Genomic DNA, 20289 nt, shown 5'->3' with positions numbered 1-20289 from the left:
TATATATAATATTATATATATTATTATTTTTTGTGATGACTTGGAAGAATCAGCTATGGCCAAAGCAGTAGGCTTTTATTCACCACGGCTTCAGCAGCTGCTGCACAGCAAATGGTCAGGCTTTTCACAACAGCAAACAGCAGTAAGTTAACATCTCCAGTGTAAGCCAGAGGTTCCCAAACTCGGTCCTCAAGGCGCCCTACCAGTTCAGGTATTGAACGCAGGTGACTTAATTAGTACCTCAGTGAATTTGATGTAACCACCTGTGCTCAGCAATGGATATCTCTGAAACCTGAACTGTTGCGGAGCCTTGAGGACCGCACTTGGGAACCTCTGGTTTAAGCACAACTCTGTTCCTGGGAGAACTTTAAGCCAAACTCTCAGGTGCACTGATTACCTGGCTGTTGATCTCAGCAGGCTGCAAAACCTGGAGCAGAGCTACCAAACACATTACACCCAGTTGTCAGATAATTCCCATACCTGTGAATAACCCTGAGCCCACATACTCAGCTGTGACTCTGTGACCTCCCTGTCACCACATACAATATATATATGGTTAATAACCCTACCGAGAATTAAATCATCAAGGTACTAGTGCATGACATCTATAGTATAGTGATATCAGCAAAGTGTTGTATTGTACGTGTACATACATCTTTTCTAGGTCATGTTCCAGCTACAGCAGTGGTTCTCAAACTTGGTCTTCAGGACCCCAAAGAGTTCACATTTTCCAGGTCACCCAGAAGTTGCACGGGTGTATTTATTACTCACTCACATTTTAAAAGATCCAAAAGTGGAGCTAATTATTTCAATTGTAAGTCTGTGAGGAGATATGGAAAACGTACTGTTTGGGGTCCTGAAGACCGAGTTTGAGAACTACAGTAAAACTGTAACTATCAATGTATATAACCCTCAATATCACTGTGTAATAATATGACACTTTTGCCATTGTGTCAGAATGTGTGACTCAGCAGATGATCCACGTAGGAGAAGAGTAAGAGAACCCCCCCCCCCCCCTTTTGTATCTGGCTGTGGTGATGGGTGTATACTGGTTACTGGTGGATGATGTCAGTGTGGGAGGAGGTTCCTGGGCTGGATATAAATACTGAGCTCCTTGCTCCTGTGATCACACATCTCTAGCTCTGAGCTGAGTTCTTGCTTCAACAGTGATTGAACGGAACCCTCTCAGAGTCTCCTCTCTGTACTAAGGAAATCTCTCCTATTCACTTACTACTTTCTTTGTGACTTGTACGCCACCGAAAACCACCAAACACCGCAATGGAGTCCCAGGTGCGCCAGAACTTCCACCGCGACTGCGAAGCTGCCATCAACCGTATGGTGAACCTGGAGCTGTATGCGTCCTACACCTACCTGTCCATGGTGAGTACACCATATACACCTACCTGTCCATGATAAGTGCCTCATATATTATATATACACCTACCACTCCCTGGTGAGTAACCCATATGCATATTACATAGATCACTTCATGGCTTTTAGAATTGCCCCCATTCTTTTCCTCTTGCATTATGTTTGGACTAGACGTGGGCGGTATGTAGTTTTCCAGCCATCATTGTTCTGTAATTCCAGATGGAGATCTGCAGGGTATCAGCGCCGGGTGATATATGTAGTGCAGTAGATTAGATATATTCTGCATGTACAGTATGCAGCTGGATCATCTAATTCTGTTTGGCTCTGAGCCATACTTGCCAGCTCTCCCTCATTGTCAGGGAGACTCCCTGACATAGTAGCAATCTCCCTGAAATGCTATTTCAAAAGTAGGCAAGTATGCAGTCTGAGCCCTCTGTATTCTCCCCACATCAGCTGCAGTGTACATAGAACCCTGACTCCCTCCTATGTCCCCTGACTCTATATTACCCGTTGTGTCTCCTGCTGTAGAACAGAACAAATCAGCACCTGCATAGTGTTACATTCTCCTCTCACACCATAATGCTAGCTCCCCCGTCTCTTCCGTAGTGCTCCCTCCCCCTCCTCTGTACTAGTCAGTATCTGTTCCTTACAGAGGTTCTCCATATACACACACCCTGTGGCATAGTGCACAGTACACATCTTATCTACTCTCTGAACTGTGTTTTCAGTAACTGCCCCTACACACGGAAAGCCTCACCCCCACAATCTTAAGGTGCATACACCCTGGGCGATTATAAAAGACTGTACAATTATGTTGTTCAGTGCAGGCACACTCCATCATTCCTGAACATGGCCAATCTGTCGTTATCTGGCAGATTGGCTGGCATGTTCAGGTAATCGATGTCGGATACGACCAGCGGGAGCGCGCATCGCTGGTAGTTTCAGACATTATAGTGCACGATTACTGAGCGATTGCATGATTACGATGTCGTAATCGTGCAATCGCTCAGTAATATCGCCCAGTGTGTAAGCACCTTTATTCCTGCTGCTTGAAAAATGACTACACTACTGTGTCTTCTGCATACAAGGACGTTTGTCCACAGCTGAGTAATAACGCTTGGAGAATGTTTGTATACTAAACCTATAACTGTACAATGAGATGTATAATTGCACAAGGAGGAGCTGTACACAGTTTGGGCAGCTGTTGCATAAAATTACACTAAGGCCCGTTTTCAATTAGTTTCCACCCGCAATATTTTTTCGCATGCCGTACTTTTCGCTGACATCGCGTATTCTAGCCGCGATAAGTTTCCGTGCGTGCCCCCGCTATTTGCCATATTCAATTCCAAAGGACACGAAAAATGCTGTCGGAATTGGGGAAATCAGCCTGACACCCCCCAAAAGACACACTAACTTTGGGGTTCAATGTGGATGCCCCCCAAATAGCCCTAATAAAGCTATTTGGGGTATTTAAGTTGTGTCAATAGGTACTAATTAGCGCTGTTGCACAAGTGGCGAAGAAGAGCATTAGGTGTGTGTGTGTGTGGTAAAAAACGCACCTCAAGCAAAAATCTGCAATAAAAAAAACCTCCCCCATACTTGCAGACCCCCAAAAGTCTATTTCAGTTGTTTAAAAGTTTGTACCCCCACTTTGCACGTTTTCGCCCCCATTTTCAAAGTGCTTTTTTGGGGTGTTCCCCGCTTTTTTTTTATGCCCCCCAACAGTGCTGAGAGGTTTTCGCAGCTTTGCGCCCCCAAATGAGCGATTATGCACTTTTTTTCTCTCCACCTACTCAGAGGTGAATCTTTTTCGCGTACTACATTGTGTTTTTACGTACCCCAAAAGTGTTGGCAATTGAATACGGCAAAACTTTTCAGACTGGCAAAGTCGCAATCCGCGATACTTTTTTTGCGGATCTCGGCTTTTCGCACCTAATTGAATATGGGCCTAAATGGAAACATTATATCACTCTGATTCCTGATCTGTTACATGAAATGTCGTCATACTAATAAACATGGACTATTAACACTGAAATCTTCTCTCCCCATTCAGTCCTTCTACTTTGACCGAGATGACGTGGCCCTTCATCATGTAGCCGAGTCCTTTAAGGAGCGGAGCCACGAGGAGAGAGAACACGCTGAGAAGTTTCTGAAATATCAGAACAAGCGCGGGGGGCGTATTGTGCTGCAGGACGTCAAGGTGAGCACAGCCAGATTCCTGGCCCTGAGTGTTCAGCGATGAGACCATCAGAGTAACGCTGTATAGTGGCCGGTGCGTAATAATTGGGGACAAGAGTCTTCTAATGGAGATTATATGGCAGTTCTACTACTCACTGTCTACTTGGCAGTCATCCACTGAGGGGCATCATTTTACGTAAGGGGCATTCTCTTCTCTGGCTGTGTACCTGACCAGTCACCAGTCCGTCTATGGTGAAAATCCTACAGATGTTCCTCAACGTGTTTCCACTTGTATTGCAATAAATGGCGAAACTGACTTGCTCATATGTAGCTGATAAACCCTCGTCTGTCACCGCTCTCCAGGGTCATTATATCACACTATAACCCAGGGCCGGTGCAAGGTTTCAGGGCGTCCTAGGCAAAGGTTCACAATGCCGCCCCTGTTTTCCCCCAAACCCTCCGCCCAGCTCAGACACATACACAGCGCCCTAATAATATTCACATGACCCGAATTAAAGGGATGATGCTCCCTGCAGTGCCCCCAGTAGTAATGCCCTTTGAAGGGCCCCCAGTAGTAGGGGCCCCTGTAGTGCCCCCATATGATGCCCCCTGTAGTAGGCCCCCCTCCGTGCGCGCACACACACAAAAATTAATTCTTGCTCAAACCCTGCTCCAGTGCCAGCTGCCGTCCATCCCCGGCGCCCGCTCCTCAGAACTACGTCACTCCCATAGTGCATTGCGGCACTCAGAAGAGGAGCCTGGCGCCCGCTGGTAACCCAATCTCAGCAGGTGCCCGGCAAATGGAGGGTGGAGGGGGTGCGATTGTGCCATAGCAATCGCACACACTGCACCCTCCGTAGTTAGGACGGACTCAGAAGCACCCTCCAGTGGCCGGAGCCCCTAGGTAGCTGCCTAAGCTTGCCTAGTGGAAGCGTCGGCCCTGCTATAACCTGTACCTGGTTTTAGCTCCAAGAGTGCATGCTCTCAACATAGGCCAGAGATGCCCTCTCTATGTTAAGCTTCTTTCTACACTCTACAATAATAAGCTTCTGCTGAATGTCTCAATGGCCAATACCCATCCTATAGGTGCCCTATCACCGTACCCAATTCTGCACTATGTAGCCGCCCCGGTACAGGATCACGTCTAACGCCTCCTGATCTTTCTGTGTCTAGAAACCAGAACGTGACGAGTGGGCCAACACCCTGGAGGCCATGCAGGCTGCTCTGCAGCTGGAGAAGACTGTGAACCAGGCCCTCCTGGATCTGCACAAGGTGGCGTCCGACAAGGTTGACCCTCATGTAAGTATCTAGGTGACCTGTAACTTGCATAGCATGTATATATTATCCATTATTTATATGGCACCACAAAGGTTCCGCAGCGCCTTACATAGTACATAAATGAACACGCAAGAAAATCAGTATTAGCGGTACAAAACCATGCAGGACAAGGACATGGTTTACAAACGTTGGTGCGTAACACAAGCTACAGGGCGTCGGCAACCAAGTGTTAGGTGCCAATAGGGAAGTTAGGATTACATGATAGTAATAAGTAGTGGAAGGAGAAGCACGTGAGGGACGAGGGCCCTGCTCGTGAGAGCTTACATTCTAAAGTACTAAATACTAGCAACTGCTCCAATTTGACTTCATAAATGCTGCATTATACACTGTTAGGGTTTGTACCACTGCTGGGGTTACCTGCTGATATAGAAGCACATCAACTACAACTAGTTCCAGTACATGGTCCTATTGTGATACACAACTTTTGTCCATAGCTCACAAAATAACACTCCTGGGGGCAGATTTACTAAAGCTTCTAAACAGACATGAGGAGGCGTCCCCCCAGAGCATCCGCCCCCCCATAGCAACCCATTAGATTCTGCCTATCATTTTCTAGAATGCAATGGAGAAATGAGAGCTAAGACCTGATTGGTTTCTATGGACAACACCACCACTTTTCATTTTTAGAAACTAGTAAATCTACCCTCCGAGTTTTGTATTTGCACTGTAGGCTATGCCCTCTTTATAGTGGGGTGTGATGGGTGGTAGCCTGTGTGGGGATCTGTAGCCTGTATATAATGGATACGTCTCCTTTTCTAGCTCTGTGACTTCTTGGAGTCGGAGTACCTGGAGGAACAGGTGAAGGATATAAAGAAGCTTGGAGACTACATCACCAACCTGAAGCGTCTTGGGGTGCCCCAGAACGGCATGGGCGAGTACCTGTTTGACAAGCACACCTTGGGAGAGAGCAGCTAAGATGTCTCCCTCCTGAGAGGACACAACCAGTCTACTCTGCATCTGTAATTCATGATTCCCCACCTCACCCTCGGGGGCTGTTCCTCAGGGGTAATATGTTCTAAACCTTGTGTGACCTTACTAGTAAAGCAGCAGTGACTGTGCTTGTCAGCAAGCTTCCAATAAAGTTTGTTTCTGTATGTGACATCTCTTGCCTTAATGTTACAGCTCATGGGTCTGATGCAGGGACAGCTGGAAATGTGGCTGCACTACTGCCCAGTATTAGTCTCCATTTAACTGTTAATGTCCACAAATCAGAAGGACGAGGAGATTATGAGAAATATGTGGGTTTAAACTAGGGATGTGCAGGCTCGGATTAGTTCTGTTTTTCCCGCCAAATTTGGATTTGTCCCGCCAAAAATCAGGTCTCAGAAAGAGGCAAAACGTCATCTTTCATGGACTTTTGTCCAGGATTGATGATGTTTGTCCATGAAAGATGACGTTTTGCCTCTTTCTGAGACCTGATTTTTGGCGGGACAAATCCGAATTTGGCGGGAGAAACAGAACTAATCTGAGCCTGCACATCCCTAGTTTAAAGAAAATCATATATATGTGAACAAAAACCTTATTAGGAGTTAAATGCAAATTACCACACAAGCAAAGCCATAAGGTGCATACACACACCAATTTTTTTTGAATGATTATCGATAACTATATTGTTCAATCGTCAAAAAAATCGTTCACTTTCTGAGTTAAAACGATGAACGATAATCGTTCATGCGCGTTCACATTTGTAGTTCAGTCAGACTGATCAACTCAATGATTTTCAGTAAGGGAATATGCAAAAATCGAAAATAGTTTACTAAAACCGTTCATTTACTAAATCGTGTGTGTGTATGCAGCTTTACCTCTCTGCAGAGGGGGATGCAAAACATGCAGCCTTAATTAGGGGCAGATGTACTAAGCTCTGGAAAGTGATAAAGTGGAGAAAGATAAATTGCCAACCAATCGGCTGCTGTCTCTTTTTTTTTTCAACAGCCTGTAACATGACATGAGCTGATTGGTTGGTAGTTTCTCTCTATCCACTTGATCACTTTCCAGAGCTTAGTACGTCTCTGAACATATAGAGGCCTATTTATCAATGAGTTTTATCATACGCAAAAAGTGATGAAACGCGTTACATATGATAAATGGTGCTCTGGCCAATTAGCCAGTAGTGGGCGTTCCTGGGAGGTGTCCTAGCTGGTGATAGTGGCTGCGTACACAGACGTTCGATTGCTCAAGTAGGAGGCCATACTAGGACGCACCCAGAGGTATAACTAGGTATTTGAAGGCTCCATAGTAACAGTGTGTAAGGGCTCCTATGTACCACCCAATGGTGAAAAATGTATATAACACATGTAACTTTGACAAGGAAGAAGGGCCCCCCTCAGCTCTGGGCCCCATAGCAGCTGCACCTATCGGTATGACCACGTGTACAGATGTGGAAAGTGGGCGTCTCAGACCTTGCGCATTCGGACGCATTGATGTACATAAGGGAAAAGACTGTGTGGCGCCAATTGCATGACGTTCCAGATGGACGGCTGCCAATAGACGCAGCTATGGTCACCTATGAACCCGGCCCAGTGTGCTGCCATAGTCGGTGCTAATTTCCCTGTGCAAGGAATCTAAGAAAGGGGATAAATATAAAAAAAAAATGCAAGTCTATAGGCATGTATTGCACCAATAGTTTTGAAACAAAAAATATGATGGGGTTTACTAGGACCAGAGAAAGAGTCAAGGTCAAAATGTGATCACTCCCTTGCGTGGTTCTACAATTACTGTTCTGAGCACACAGTCCTCCCCAACTAGACAGACCACATCCGGCAGATGCAAAATATCCAGGACAGTGAGGAACCGGCAATTCCCAACAGGCCACTATTTCAGAGAAAGAGGAACCAGGCGATTTCCTTCCCCTTTCTCAAAAACTTGAGGACTTTGTGAATGATGGCTGGACCAACCCTGGTTATAGCTATCTATCTCCTGCAGGCTGCAGCCTCTATTATCCAGTCCCTAGTGAGGATACAGCCAAAGAGAAATCCACCTATGGCGGATGCTTCCATAGCTCGACTATCTAAGACCACCAATATTCCAAATCCAAAAACTGCTACCTTTTTTTTTTTTTTTTCAAAATAAATTTTTAGAGGGGGGAATTCAATTCAACCGATGTTGAATGGCCCGGGAGGGAGCTCCCGAAGCTATTCAATTCAACACCAATGTTATGGGCGGGCTAAAGGATTTATTCTCACACCCCCCTGAGGGTGCGAGAGAGAAATCCAACAAAAGTGCCGGCCGCGTGCCTGTTATACTGCTTAGCGTGGCGCTAACAGCCTCGTGGCCAGCACTTTAGTCGGAGAATGCTGGTTCTCCTGACTAAACACCCAGGTTAAGTTGCAAGAACCAGCAATCTCTGACTTAACAACGCGCTGAGTTGAATCGTTCCGGGAGCTCCCTACCAGGGCGATTCAGCATCGCGCTGAATTGAATTCCACCAATTGTGACTTATAGAAATAGCAGCAGTGACAGAACAAATTATACAAGTCAATAAGAACAGGCACTGCTATTTTTAAGGGTACCCCAGTTAGTCTATGTGCAGGTCCAGAGTAGAATATGGAATATTCACTTAAGTTCTATAACCAAACCGTAGCTCACATAGCTGTAATGAGAAGACAGTGATCCATCCATGGTAAAGGCCAGAGGAATAATGTGAGGCTGGGCAGCAATATAAAACTATTCACACTGAAATGGGAAGCAGGGGCGTATCTTCCTATAGGCCAGGATGGCACTCGCCAGGGGCGTTGGCTGGTGAGGGGTGCCGGCTCCCCCGGCAGTGCCACCCGCAGCCAGTTCTGTCGTTCGAAAATCTGTGCTACTGCTGATCTCTCAGTCAGAAGCGTCAGCGCCAATTGACGAGGGAGGGGGGGTGGGTGCGATCACAGCCCGTACAGCCACCACGATGTCTGTTTACTAACTGCAAACATGAGGGGGGCACCAGTCTCTTACTTTGCCAGGGGTGCTCGGACCCTTAGATACACCCCTGATGGGAAGCTCAGGTTACTTTTAATGGAAGCAGAACCTTGGGTCAATAATGTGGTGGAGAGGTGTTAGGAGCAATTGGCTGAGGATTTTTTTGCTATCACTGATTCAGCAAATCCAAGAAACCTCACAATAGCATGGGGGGGGGCACCATCGATATGGGACTCATTGAGGCTAGGGTTTCAGCCGCCACAGTCTTGGCACACCATGCCCTCTGGCAGAGCCGTAATTAGACTTTTTGGTGCCCTGTGCCAGAAAGAGCATTGGCGCCCCCCTCATTTTTCAAAGGGACATAATGCACCCAAAAAAGGACCATGGCTTCATGGGGAAGGGTCAGGGAAGAGATAGGAGAGGCCAGGAGATGCTGGGGATGAAATAAGAGGAAGCTACAAGCAAGAATGATAATAAACAGAAATTTGACAGACCCAAAAAGCACCCCCTAACCTGTGGTGCCCTGTGCGATGGCACCGTCCGCACTACCCTAGCTACGGCCCTGCCCTCTGGCTTAGGATTTAGGAAGAAGACAAGGGACCAAAGAATACTCTATAGTGTCTATCATGCTGTGGGAATGTCTTATTAAATCCTGAACTGGATAAACCTATTTCTCAGGCCACAGGGGAAAAAGAGTTCCTTTCTCCTTGTTAATGCCATTGCCAGCAGACAATTTTGCTCCTTTTATCCCTACAGGAAGGTGAGAACTCAGAAACCAGGACATTTCTCCACTGCAGAGAGGTAAACAGGATCAGGTTACTGGTGTCCAGCACCCAAGCTCTCTGACAAATACCACTAGGGATATATTATGGTGGAAGCCCATCTGCTCCTCTTCTGGGACCAGTTTTTAGATTCCACCACAGACACCTCCATGAGAAGAAGACTAAATTGGAGATACCATCATTGAGCCTACCGAGATGATGTTTCATCAATGGCCTTCCTTTAGAAAAATTAAATAGTTTTACCTTTAGGCAAGCCATTCAGTCCACAATTCATTTAGACCAATTACACTGCACAACAATGAAAAAGTTGTGAAAATAGTTACTTCTAATTGATTTCAGCATGCAAAGAATGAGTATGACATTTAAAACTCTCAGTTAGCTCTGAGTTCCGGGATATAGCCTATTTATGACGATGTAGGGGTATTCCATTTCCTAGTGAAGTGGGCAGAATGGAGAGAATCTTACCAACAATCTGCGTTCCACGCAGAGGGGGCGGGGACTAATGACCCAATGAAATGAATCAGCTATTTGTCCCCTCCCCTATTCAAATATATGCGATTCACGGGATTACCCACACAAGATAACTGTGGTGCACTGAGTGACAAGCATAGTAAGCGATTCCACCAAGACATTTCAGCAATGGAACAAAGATATCAGGGCAGGTGATCACTACTGTTGGACAGTGACAAGAGATGCCCCAGAAGAGGAGTACAAGCGACAAGCAAAGAGAAGGCACCCCCATGAATAGGCCACTATATTACATAGTACTTTCCTATGCTGTATGTCTGTTTCGTATGCTGTATGTTTGTTTCGTATGCTGTATGTCTGTTTCGTTTTGTGTTCTTATTTGTGATTTAATTAAAACAACTGTTATTTATTTTCTATCAAGAAAATATCAGATTATTTTAAAATAGCTTTTCACTATGACTATATTACTAATGTACATACAGTATAGTGCAAGTAGTGTAGCTCAAAAAATAGAGCTAGTAAAAACATTCTGAAATCATTTTAGTTTTTCTTGACCTCAAATTAAGTAATGTATGACTATTTTTAGAAAGGAAACAAATTAAAAGTATTAATTTGTTGTACACTGTTATGAACCTGAACTTCCTTAATGTCAAGCTTATATTTACAGATTCAAGATGGAGTCCATGAGGTTAGTCTTTGACAAAATAAACTAGGATGACAATAGTGCCCATGGACATCAATGAAGTGTACTTGCATGCTCAGAAGTTTCAATTTTAGGTCGTGTCTTTCAACTTGCCTGCTCTCAATGGTCCTGGCAGTGTTGGCTGCCCTTCTAGATCCAGAAGGGCGATGGTCATCCCTTATCTGGGTGACATTCTGACCAAGGCAAAGACCCTGGTCACGCTATAGGCTGATTTTCTGAAGATGTACCAGACCTTAGAAATCTCACAAGAGTTGCCCATTTTACAGCTGCGAATGTGCAATTGTGACAACATAAGCCAGCCTTTGAGGCAGCTGTGTCGCTTACAGGTAGGAACATCAAAATCCAGTCCATCAATGTCACAGCACAAGCTTACATATATCATTAAGGGAGATGGATACAATGGTTCCAGCCACTGCAGAGTTATCAATAGGAAATGGGAAGACAGTTTCCTCTCAGAAAAACCTTTCACCCCAGAGAATGATCCCTTCACCAGGATATCTGCCAGCACATTGTGGATATATGAAATCGAAGAGGTGTTCGCATGTCGGTTGAGGCAGTAGAGTTTCAGACGTGGGGGCCATCTTGTAGCTCTTCTATTCCTGTCTTTCCTGAAGACATGGCTCTGCTTAGAACTAACCTTTTCTTTCAATGTGTTATAGTTTATTAGCCATTAGTGACATAATAATTAGGGGAATTTCAGGGTTTAAGGGCACTTTCTTGTGATGAAGACTGTTGCGAATAATCTTAAGAGGTTTGGTATGGAGAGTTTCTATAGTGACGTGTATTGACAGCATTTTATTTTTTCTTACCCATCTTATTTGAGTTTTCACAAAAGAATGTGTTCATACAGTGCTGGAGCAGGGCAGTTATACACCCTGTGCTGGCCCCGTCAACCCCCCACATCATAACGTCATGCTGAGGGGGTTGCCAGCACCGAGAAGTAGAGCACTGCCTCTCCAGACTACTCTATAGGCTGCAAGCCCAGAGCATCACCAGGACACTTCAGGTGGCTCTGCAGTAGCTCCCCTGGCGGCAGTATGCTGTTCCAGGCACCCTACAAGCCAAATGCAGGTGCTGTGGGTGAGCGACAGTGCCGCTTCGAGGGCCAAATTTTTTTTTTTTGAATCTTGTGATGCACTGTATTGTCAGAGCAATTTTTTCAAATATTAGAATCTTTATTGATATTAATATATATAAGCGAGTAGCAGTGGCGTAACTATAAATTTTGCTCCTCCCTGCCAAAATAGTTTCAGGTGCCACCCCCCCTGGCCAAAATACAAACACACCCAAAGACGACGGGGAATTGTAATGATGCCGCACTGGCAGTAATTTTCTATACGTATATTTCTTATATTTATCATATCTTTGTCAGAGAAAAATGTTTTTAATTGATTCACTGTGAAGCTGCCACCAGACCTTCTTAGAAATCGAACACTATCACTTCAAAAAGGAAAAAGATAAGAAATATGGTCCAGTGCACAAAAACAGGTTCAAAATGTTTCCGCTTAAATTCTCTGCAAAATTAGTAAAATATAACCTTCATTAGTCACTCTAAAACATGGTGTACAGGTATTTTGGTGAAATATTAAAATAATCTGTGAAGAACAGATGTGAAGGAAAAATATAGAATATGTGGTTAAAACACTTCCTGTTGCTGCCGGTCAATACAATTTTTGATATATAATCAATTGATCTAGTTGTCAATTTAACAGACCAAAAAATTGTTAATTGTTGGCTGTTACTAGTATCTGGGAGTTAAGATCTCTTTAGATAAGTGTTTCCTATATAAAGCAGAGTCTTTATAGTAAATGATTTGCTGTTTTTGCAAAATGCTACGTCGTCAGTATTTATTTATAGCTATTGTATGTAAGTAGTAAATATATTCTTTGCAAGATGTGGTTTTGTTAATGGACTATAGTTATTATAACCAGTACGCACTTATCAAAATTTCAAGGTGATATTTACATATATAAGGATTTAAACAGATCAGATTAGGTGCTATGCTGGTTTCCACAAACCAGTGTGGTTTATGCATCTCCGATAATGTGCTGGAGATTCTCACACTGACAGTCTCTGCAGATTCAACTACACATGGGAGGTAAAATTTAAATTCTGTGTGCATACCTATATCCATGTGGTTCTTGTCCTCCCACTGTCCACTGTAGCAGTGCCCCCTGTAGCTGTGCCACATGTAGTTGAGCCCATATGCAGTGCACCCTGTAGCTGTGCCAATATGCATTTCCACCTCTAGCTGTGCCCATATGCAGTGCTCCCTGTAGTTGAGACCCTTAAAGTAGTGCCTCTCCCCAGTACTTTCCTGATCCGAGTACTTACCTGACTCCACGTGGCTGCCCTCCGAGCTGTCACTGCCGCTGCCGACTGGATCTAACTTGATCCAGCAGGCTCCTCACGTCTATGGTGATATCACCTGTGCATTGCATCACCATGAACGATGGCCTCAGAAGCGATCGGAGGGTTCCTTAGCCTCCAATCACTTCAGAGACCAGCGTTCACAGTTGCAGTGGCGATGCACCAGCCCCAAACCACCGCGGGGGACGTAGTTACGCCACTGGCAAGAAAGTGTGCATCTGTCTGTTTGTCCTTTATGCATGGCCAGAGTTTTGTACCTAGCTGCACCAAATTTGGCATGGTGGTTTAGTTTGAACAGGATTAGGTTTCTGGAGATGTTTGAAGTTTGTCAGGGCCATGAAGATCTACATAGTGCCCACCAAGCAGGCCGTGGAGTACCAGATTTTAAATTGTTTTTTCAAGCAAGTTTGCCCAGGATGTCTTCCAGTGCCTGAAACTGCACTGATCTGAAGGCACAGGCTGATGTGTACCAGTAAGGGGCAGGCAGAGCTCCAATGGAAGAGCAGAGAGTTGGAGGCTCAACTGTCTTTTTTTTTTTTTTTTACTCTTACACCTAAATAAGGCCCATTACCTGCAATGGGTTAAAACAATATATTTAATCAAACATTAAAAGATATCTTCTTTACTTAAAAAAAATATATGGAATTACATAAACCATGGATTTCTCTAAAACCTGAACTGTTGGATGGCAGTTGGTGACCTCTGTATTAGACAATACAGTAACAGCTTGCCTCATAAAACAAGAAGCTCAATCACAGCCAACACCTCCCTAGAGGCCAGAGTGGCAGCACGGACTATGCCTGGCTCCGTGCTGTGACGCAGTATCCAAAAGGGAGCATTGTTATAATAAACTTAGGTGGCCTGCAGGAGCCTGTCCAACATTTTACAGCGATATATTGAGGCAAGGTCTATCTGAACCTCACAGCAGCAGTCTGGTATTAGCTGATGAAGAGCCCCCATCCGCAGTGTCCATTTCCTGTAGGCACATTTATACATCCAATTTCCTGTGCTGCAACACACCATGCAACTGCCTGCACTAGTTATATCCTTCTGGCACTGAAATTGTGTTATACTAAATGTGTGTGGCAGGTGGGGAGCTCGAGAGACAATGCCATATCAGTCTTCTACCAACACCCAGTGTTGGTGTGGCAAGTTCAGCTTTACCAGCTCCATTGTGAAACACGTTTCAACACTTCTCTCAGTATTTCACAATACCTTGCTATTCTCTACAGTACATCATTTACCATTTATTAATATGCAGCCAGACAGTAGTATGACAATGAAAGTGCTTCTGCTAGTACAGTGACTCCCACCCACGGTCCTCAAGGCACACTAACAGTCCTGGTTTTAGTGATATCCATGTTTCAGCACAGGCGGTTAAATCAAAATAACTAAAGTACTATTTGAGTCATCTGTGCTCAAGTGTGGCTATCCTTAAAACATGGACTGTTAGTGTGCCTTGAGGACTGTGGTTGGGAATCCCTGTGCTAGTACATGGCCAGCTCATGCCGAATTCTCATGTGCCCAGAAGAACGTAAACATCAGACGTGAAAGAAGGATTTATACAGTGTAAGCAGAGTTACACGCTTGCTGCTCAGATATCTGTGTAGTGAGCAGGTGTGTGCGGCCCTTGTTATTAGCCTTGCATTGTTGAGGATAACACGGACAGTTGTGCAGCGGCCATGAGCTATAACATTAAAAGGAAAGACGCCACATAAAGAAACAAACTTTATTGGAAGCTTGCTGACAAGCACAGTCACTGCTGCTTTACTAGTAAGGTCACAGGGTATAGAACATATTACCCCTGAGGAACAGCCCCCGAGGGCGAGGTGGGGAATCATAAATTATAGATGCAGAGTAGACTGGTTGTGTCCTCTCAGGAGGGAGACATCTTAGCTGCTCTCTCCCAAGGTGTGCTTGTCAAACAGGTACTCGCCCATGCCGTTCTGGGGCACCCCAAGGCGCTTCAGGTTGGTGATGTAGTCTCCCAACTGCTTCATAGACTTCACCTGTTCATCCAGGTACTCCGACTCCAAGAAGTCACAGAGCTAGAAAGGAGACGTATCCATTATATACAGGCTACAGATCCCCTCACAGGCTACCACCCGTCACATCCCACTATAAGAGGGCGGGTTCTACAGTGCAAATATTGCATTAAATGAAGGTCTTACTGGATGCCAGAATTCTTATATTGGTGATGGGAACAAAGTAATGAATGAAGATTGTGCTGAATATGTCCATCCACAGCTAGTGTGTGCTGCCTCAGGGCAGGGAAGCCAAGCAGTGGAACCCCCCACCCACTGATTGACTACCTAAAAACTGCTACACTGTCAGATCGGAGCAGCTCCTAGCAGTTATACATGATATGCAAGTTACAGGTCACCTAGATACTTACATGAGGGTCGACCTTGTCGGTCGCCATCTTGTGCAGATCCAGCAGGGCCTGGTTCACAGTCTTCTCCAGCTGCAGCGCAGCCTGCATGGCCTCCAGGGTGTTGGCCCACTCGTCACGTTCTGGTTTCTAGACAGACATAAGGAGGCGTTAGAAGGGATCCTGTACCGGGACAGCTACAGTACATAGTGCAGACTTGGGCACCTATAAGAGGGCATTAGCCATTGTGACATTCAGCTGCAGGTTATTGTAGATTATAGAAAGAAGCTTCACAGAGGGCATCTCTGGCCTACGTCAGGGGGCATGCACTGTTAACACTAAAATCAGGTACATACACATTACATTATAGTGTGACCCAACAACAGAGCGGTGACAGAAGAAGGTTTGTTATCAGCTACATATGAGCAAGTCAGCTCTGCCATTTACCGCAGATGGGCTGGTCAGATTTACAGCCGGAGAAGGGTGCCCCCAGTGGCTGGGAGTCAGGGAGACTCAAAGGCCAATTTATAAAAATAAAATCCTGCAATTATTGAGCACCCCCTGTATGTGGGGGGTACAGCAGCTGATATCGGAGAGCTCGGCTTCAGTAGTCAATGCCATGCACAGAAGTAAAGGGATAGCGTAAGCTGTCCCTTTGCTTCTTGCTCTTCAACAGGATGTGCTGCCATCAGAGCTCATGTCCCAGCAGAAGTAAGGTGGTAAATATCACATTTTTATCACAATATAAAGTAATGGGCCTCATTAGCAGTTATTGTTAAATCTACTATTCAGTCATTGATCAACTGTTGTACCCATATATTACAGAGGTCACTGCGCCCAGTTATTCTGATGACCACCTGTACAATGGTCTCATAACTGGACCCAGATCTGAAGGCCAGGAAGCTGGCTGTGCTCACCTTGACGTCCTGCAGCACAACGCGCCCCCCGCGCTTGTTCTGATATTTCAGGAACTTCTCAGCGTGCTCTCTCTCCTCGTGGCTCTGCTTCTTGAAGTACTCGGCGGCGTGATGAAGGGCCACGTCATCACGGTCAAAGTAGAAAGACTGAATGGGGAGAGAAGATTTCAGTATTAAAACTTCACGTGCACAAGTACAATGACATTTCAGGTTACAGATCAGGACTAGGGCTTTGTAGCAGCTGCCCGAATTAGGTACAGCGACATGTGCAATTATATATTACATTTTATGCTCCCAAAGCCCAGGCTGCACAAGCCATGTACACAGCGGAGCCAGATGTGTGGGGGTAATGCAGTACTCAGTGTAGCAGGGGCTAGTGAATCTATAGACTAAGTGACACTACCTTGCAAATATGTTCCAGCGACTGTGCAGTGTCAGGGTCTCTCTGTGTAAGAACTGCTGGTATAAGAATGGATAATCTAACTCTAGATGTAGTGTTGGCCATTTACCATCAATGGCCTGATGGTGAGAGTTTTCACCATCAATGGGAAACATCAGTTGCTAATACATGGTGAGAGCTGGCCCCAACTATGCGCATAGACAAAATCAATGGCTCAAGCATCAATGGATTTTTGCCGATGGTGTAAAACCATTGACCATCGATGGCTCCCTCCCTGTTAGACTATAATGGTATTTGTGCAGCCCAGTGGTTGCGCATACACAGCAGGTAGCCAAGGTCCGAACCCAGCAGTAGAGTCACTGCACAAGGCGCAATCAATTTACTTTCCATTCATCGCAGAAACGGGTTGTTATTAGAGCCACTGTCAGAGCAAGCAAAGTGTAATAAATAGGCACTTATAATAATCAGTGAAAAATGTCCCGAGACATGTAAAAGAGCTTGGTGGTCTTTCAGTTCAATGGTTACTTGTGTTAAGGAATAAACTAGTTATGTATAGAGAGAGAGATAGATAGATATATACACACACACACACACACACACACACACACACACACACTTCATCATACCATACCATACATGGGAGCCCTCCCTCACTCCCCCTCCCCTTGTTACTAGAACACAGGTTCGCAAACACTGTCTTCAGGACCCCAAACAGTGCATGTTTTCCAGGTGTGCTCACAGAAATCACAAGTAAAATAATTAGATCCACCTGTGAAGCTTTTAAAATGTGCACCCGCTGGGTGACCTGGAAAACGGGACTTGTGTGGGGTCCCGAGGACAGAGTTTGAGAACCACTGTGCAGAGTGCGCTGTGACCAGGTACACAAGTTACATAGTAGCCGCCTTAGGTTCTACTACAGCATAAAGGAATAGGTCACGTTACGTGTGTGAGCAGGACCATCTCTTCCATTGGGCTTGTTGGGCAGTTGCCCAAGGGCCCGAAGCTTGTAGGGGCCCACCAACCCACCCCCCTGCAGCCCGGCCAGCTGGTAAATTTGTGATATTTTTATAAGCCAGCCGCCGGTGCACTGTATTCTGATCTAACCTCCCCTCACCCCTATCACCAATCCCCCCTGATGACGAGTACTCACCTCAGTCCTAGTTTCACTTCATCCGCTGGCTTCAGACCAGTCAGACAGAGTCTCCCTGATTGTGTGGGAGGTCTGATGAGCAGGGCCGCCAAGAGCCAAGGCGGGCCACGGTAATAGGGGGCGTGACCTAATCTCAGGAGGCGTGGTCACACCCCCTTGCCAAAAAAAAGAAAAAAAAAGATTTGCGGCGCTGCGGGGCGCTCTGAGCCCCCTCAGCCTGGCGCAAAGCCAGGGGGGCGCGATCAGTGTGATCGCTCCCCCGCACAGGCATAGGAGACTGCTGTGGCTGCAGCTCAGCACACGCTGTGGGGGGGGGGCTGCTGTGAGGGAAGGGGGGGCAGCGTCGGCCCGGGCCCCCGCCGGGCCCCTCAGGAAGCCCGGGCCATCTATACCCGCTCAGCGCCCCTGCTGATGAGCATGCAGGAGGGTTTAATTTTATTGACCATTTAAATTTTTTTCCCCGTGAATGGATGGATAGGGGCCCCAGTGCATTGCTTTGCCCAGGGCCCACACTGCTGTTAAGACAACCCTGTGTGAGGCTTTGCTGTGCCCCTCCCCATGTTCCCCTGACCTGTTGTGGGGCTGGACTGGAGCAGTTAATGAAAAACAGCTCTTATCCCCAGGACACAGACAGAGATAAGATGTGCACAGTGCACTATGGCACAATGTGTGTGCATACAGAACAGCATGTATCACTGACTAGTACAGAGGAGGAAGGAATAGTATGGCACAGTGACAGTATGCATACAGAACACAGCATGTATTATCACTGACTAGTACAGCGGAGGGGGAGGGAGCACTATGGGGGGGGTAGCACTGTAGAGGAAGTGGGGGAGGAAGGAGCACAATGGAGATGCTGATTTGCAGCAGGAGAAACATAGTAACTGGTAATGCAGAATCAGAGGGAGCCCGGGACAGGGTCCTTCTATGTACACACACAACTACTACTGCGGGTATAATACAGGACATGAACCTTGCACAGCAGCACACTCTGGGATAGAGGTATAGAATCTTGGGCTACTTCTCTACGCACTAATTACTAGCTAGGATACGACTCCCCTCTGTGCATTCCCATATGTAACTACAGGAGCATGCTGAGACTTGTAGTTCCATAATTAGCTGCAGAACACAATGTCCATGATGTATGTATCATTTATCGAGGAGGGGGTAGGTGTATATGGAGCACTTACCAGGGACAGGCAGGTGTATATATAATATATGGGGTAAGTAGGTGTGTGTATATATATGGGGTACTCACCATGGACAGGTAGGTGTAGGACGCATACAGCTCCAGGTTCACCATACGGTTGATGGCAGCTTCGCAGTCGCGGTGGAAGTTCTGGCGCACCTGGGACTCCATTGCGGTGTTCGGTGGTTTTCGGTGGCGTACAAGTCACAAAGAAAGTAGTAAGTGAATAGGAGAGATTTCCTTAGTACAGAGAGGAGACTCTGAGAGGGTTCCGTTCAATCACTGTTGAAGCAAGAACTCAGCTCAGAGCTAGAGATGTGTGATCACAGGAGCAAGGAGCTCAGTATTTATAGTCAGCCCAGGAAACTCCTCCCACACTGACATCATCCACCAGTAACCAGTATACACCAGTATACACCCATCACTACAGATACAGTTGGGGATCCTATGGGGATCATTTGCTGAGTCACATATTCATTCTGTAAGTGGAAATTCCATTGTCAGAAATGTAATTTTATAATAACACAGTTGTAGTTTGCATACATGAATTTTTACATATTACAGTAATGGTGCATAATTTTCAAAGTAATCACATTTTTTTTTTCCTGTGCTTTTGTTGCTGAGAATTATAGTTACTTGTGTCATATCAATTACACCACACTCATTCACTAACTCCTAACACAGACTCAAGTGGAAGTGGGTATTGGGTCATTCCACATATAGGTTTCATACCTGTACCTGTTCGTATGCTTTTACCGGCATTAATAACCCTTAGTTGAAAACATGCTCTTTAGCACCAGTGGTCGTCCTATGCTCATGTTTTGTAATCAGTTTTACACAGTTATATACACTGAAGTGGCAAAAGTCATGGGATAGGTGCCTAGTATCGTGTAGGACCCCCTCTAGCCTGGCAAAGTGCAGCAACTCGACATGGCATCATTTCCACAAGTGGACGGAAAACCTCTGGAGCGATGGTGACCCATGCCGCCTGGATCGCTTCCCAGCTCCCTGATATTTGTAGGTGCAGGATCTTGGGTGCAAATGGACATCTCCACCCTGTCCCATAAATGCTCAATTGGGTTCATGTTGAGCGAACGTGGTGGCCACACCATTTGTCGGAAATTTCCAGAATGCTCCTCGAACCATTTCTAG

At 45.8% G+C, this 20289-nt stretch overlaps 2 protein-coding genes across 2 annotated transcripts; one reads left to right on the top strand and one right to left on the bottom strand.

Moving 5' to 3' along the window:
- The first annotated feature begins 1116 nt into the window (after positions 1-1116).
- LOC148478173 (ferritin heavy chain B-like) lies at positions 1117-5986 on the top strand. The gene is made up of 4 exons (XM_088455837.1): positions 1117-1380; positions 3425-3571; positions 4723-4848; positions 5647-5986. The coding sequence occupies exons 1-4, from the start codon at positions 1279-1281 to the stop codon at positions 5800-5802; spliced, it is 531 nt and encodes a 176-aa protein (XP_088311963.1). The 5' UTR covers positions 1117-1278; the 3' UTR covers positions 5803-5986.
- Positions 5987-14825: 8839 nt separating this feature from the next.
- LOC148478172 (ferritin heavy chain B) lies at positions 14826-19467 on the bottom strand. The gene is made up of 4 exons (XM_088455836.1): positions 19207-19467; positions 16399-16545; positions 15506-15631; positions 14826-15158 (listed from the first exon to the last, which is right to left on the bottom strand). Exons 1-4 carry the CDS (start codon positions 19306-19308, stop codon positions 15003-15005), a joined length of 531 nt encoding a protein of 176 aa, XP_088311962.1. The 5' UTR covers positions 19309-19467; the 3' UTR covers positions 14826-15002.
- Between the last annotated feature and the right edge of the window lie 822 nt (positions 19468-20289).

Source organism: Taudactylus pleione, unplaced genomic scaffold, assembly GCF_031769625.1.
Source record: "Taudactylus pleione unplaced genomic scaffold, aTauple2 ptg000672l, whole genome shotgun sequence".
Taxonomy (NCBI): Eukaryota; Metazoa; Chordata; class Amphibia; order Anura; family Myobatrachidae; genus Taudactylus; species Taudactylus pleione.
Note: the sequence above shows the minus strand (reverse complement) of the source record. Positions and strands in the feature narration are given on the sequence as shown.

What these genes read in the sequence shown, in the direction of transcription:
- LOC148478173 (XM_088455837.1), top strand. Translation starts at nt 1,279, where the DNA reads ATGGAGTCCCAGGTGCGCCAGAACTTCCACCGCGACTGCGAAGCTGCC. An exon ending in CCTACACCTACCTGTCCATG is followed by an intron (nt 1,381 to 3,424) that starts GTGAGTACACCA and finishes CTCCCCATTCAG; the next exon opens with TCCTTCTACTTTGACCGAGA. An exon ending in CCGACAAGGTTGACCCTCAT is followed by an intron (nt 4,849 to 5,646) that starts GTAAGTATCTAG and finishes CTCCTTTTCTAG; the next exon opens with CTCTGTGACTTCTTGGAGTC.
- LOC148478172 (XM_088455836.1), bottom strand. Translation starts at nt 19,308, where the DNA reads ATGGAGTCCCAGGTGCGCCAGAACTTCCACCGCGACTGCGAAGCTGCC. An exon ending in TTGTGCTGCAGGACGTCAAG is followed by an intron (nt 15,632 to 16,398) that starts GTGAGCACAGCC and finishes ATGTCTGTCTAG; the next exon opens with AAACCAGAACGTGACGAGTG. An exon ending in CCGACAAGGTCGACCCTCAT is followed by an intron (nt 15,159 to 15,505) that starts GTAAGTATCTAG and finishes TCTCCTTTCTAG; the next exon opens with CTCTGTGACTTCTTGGAGTC.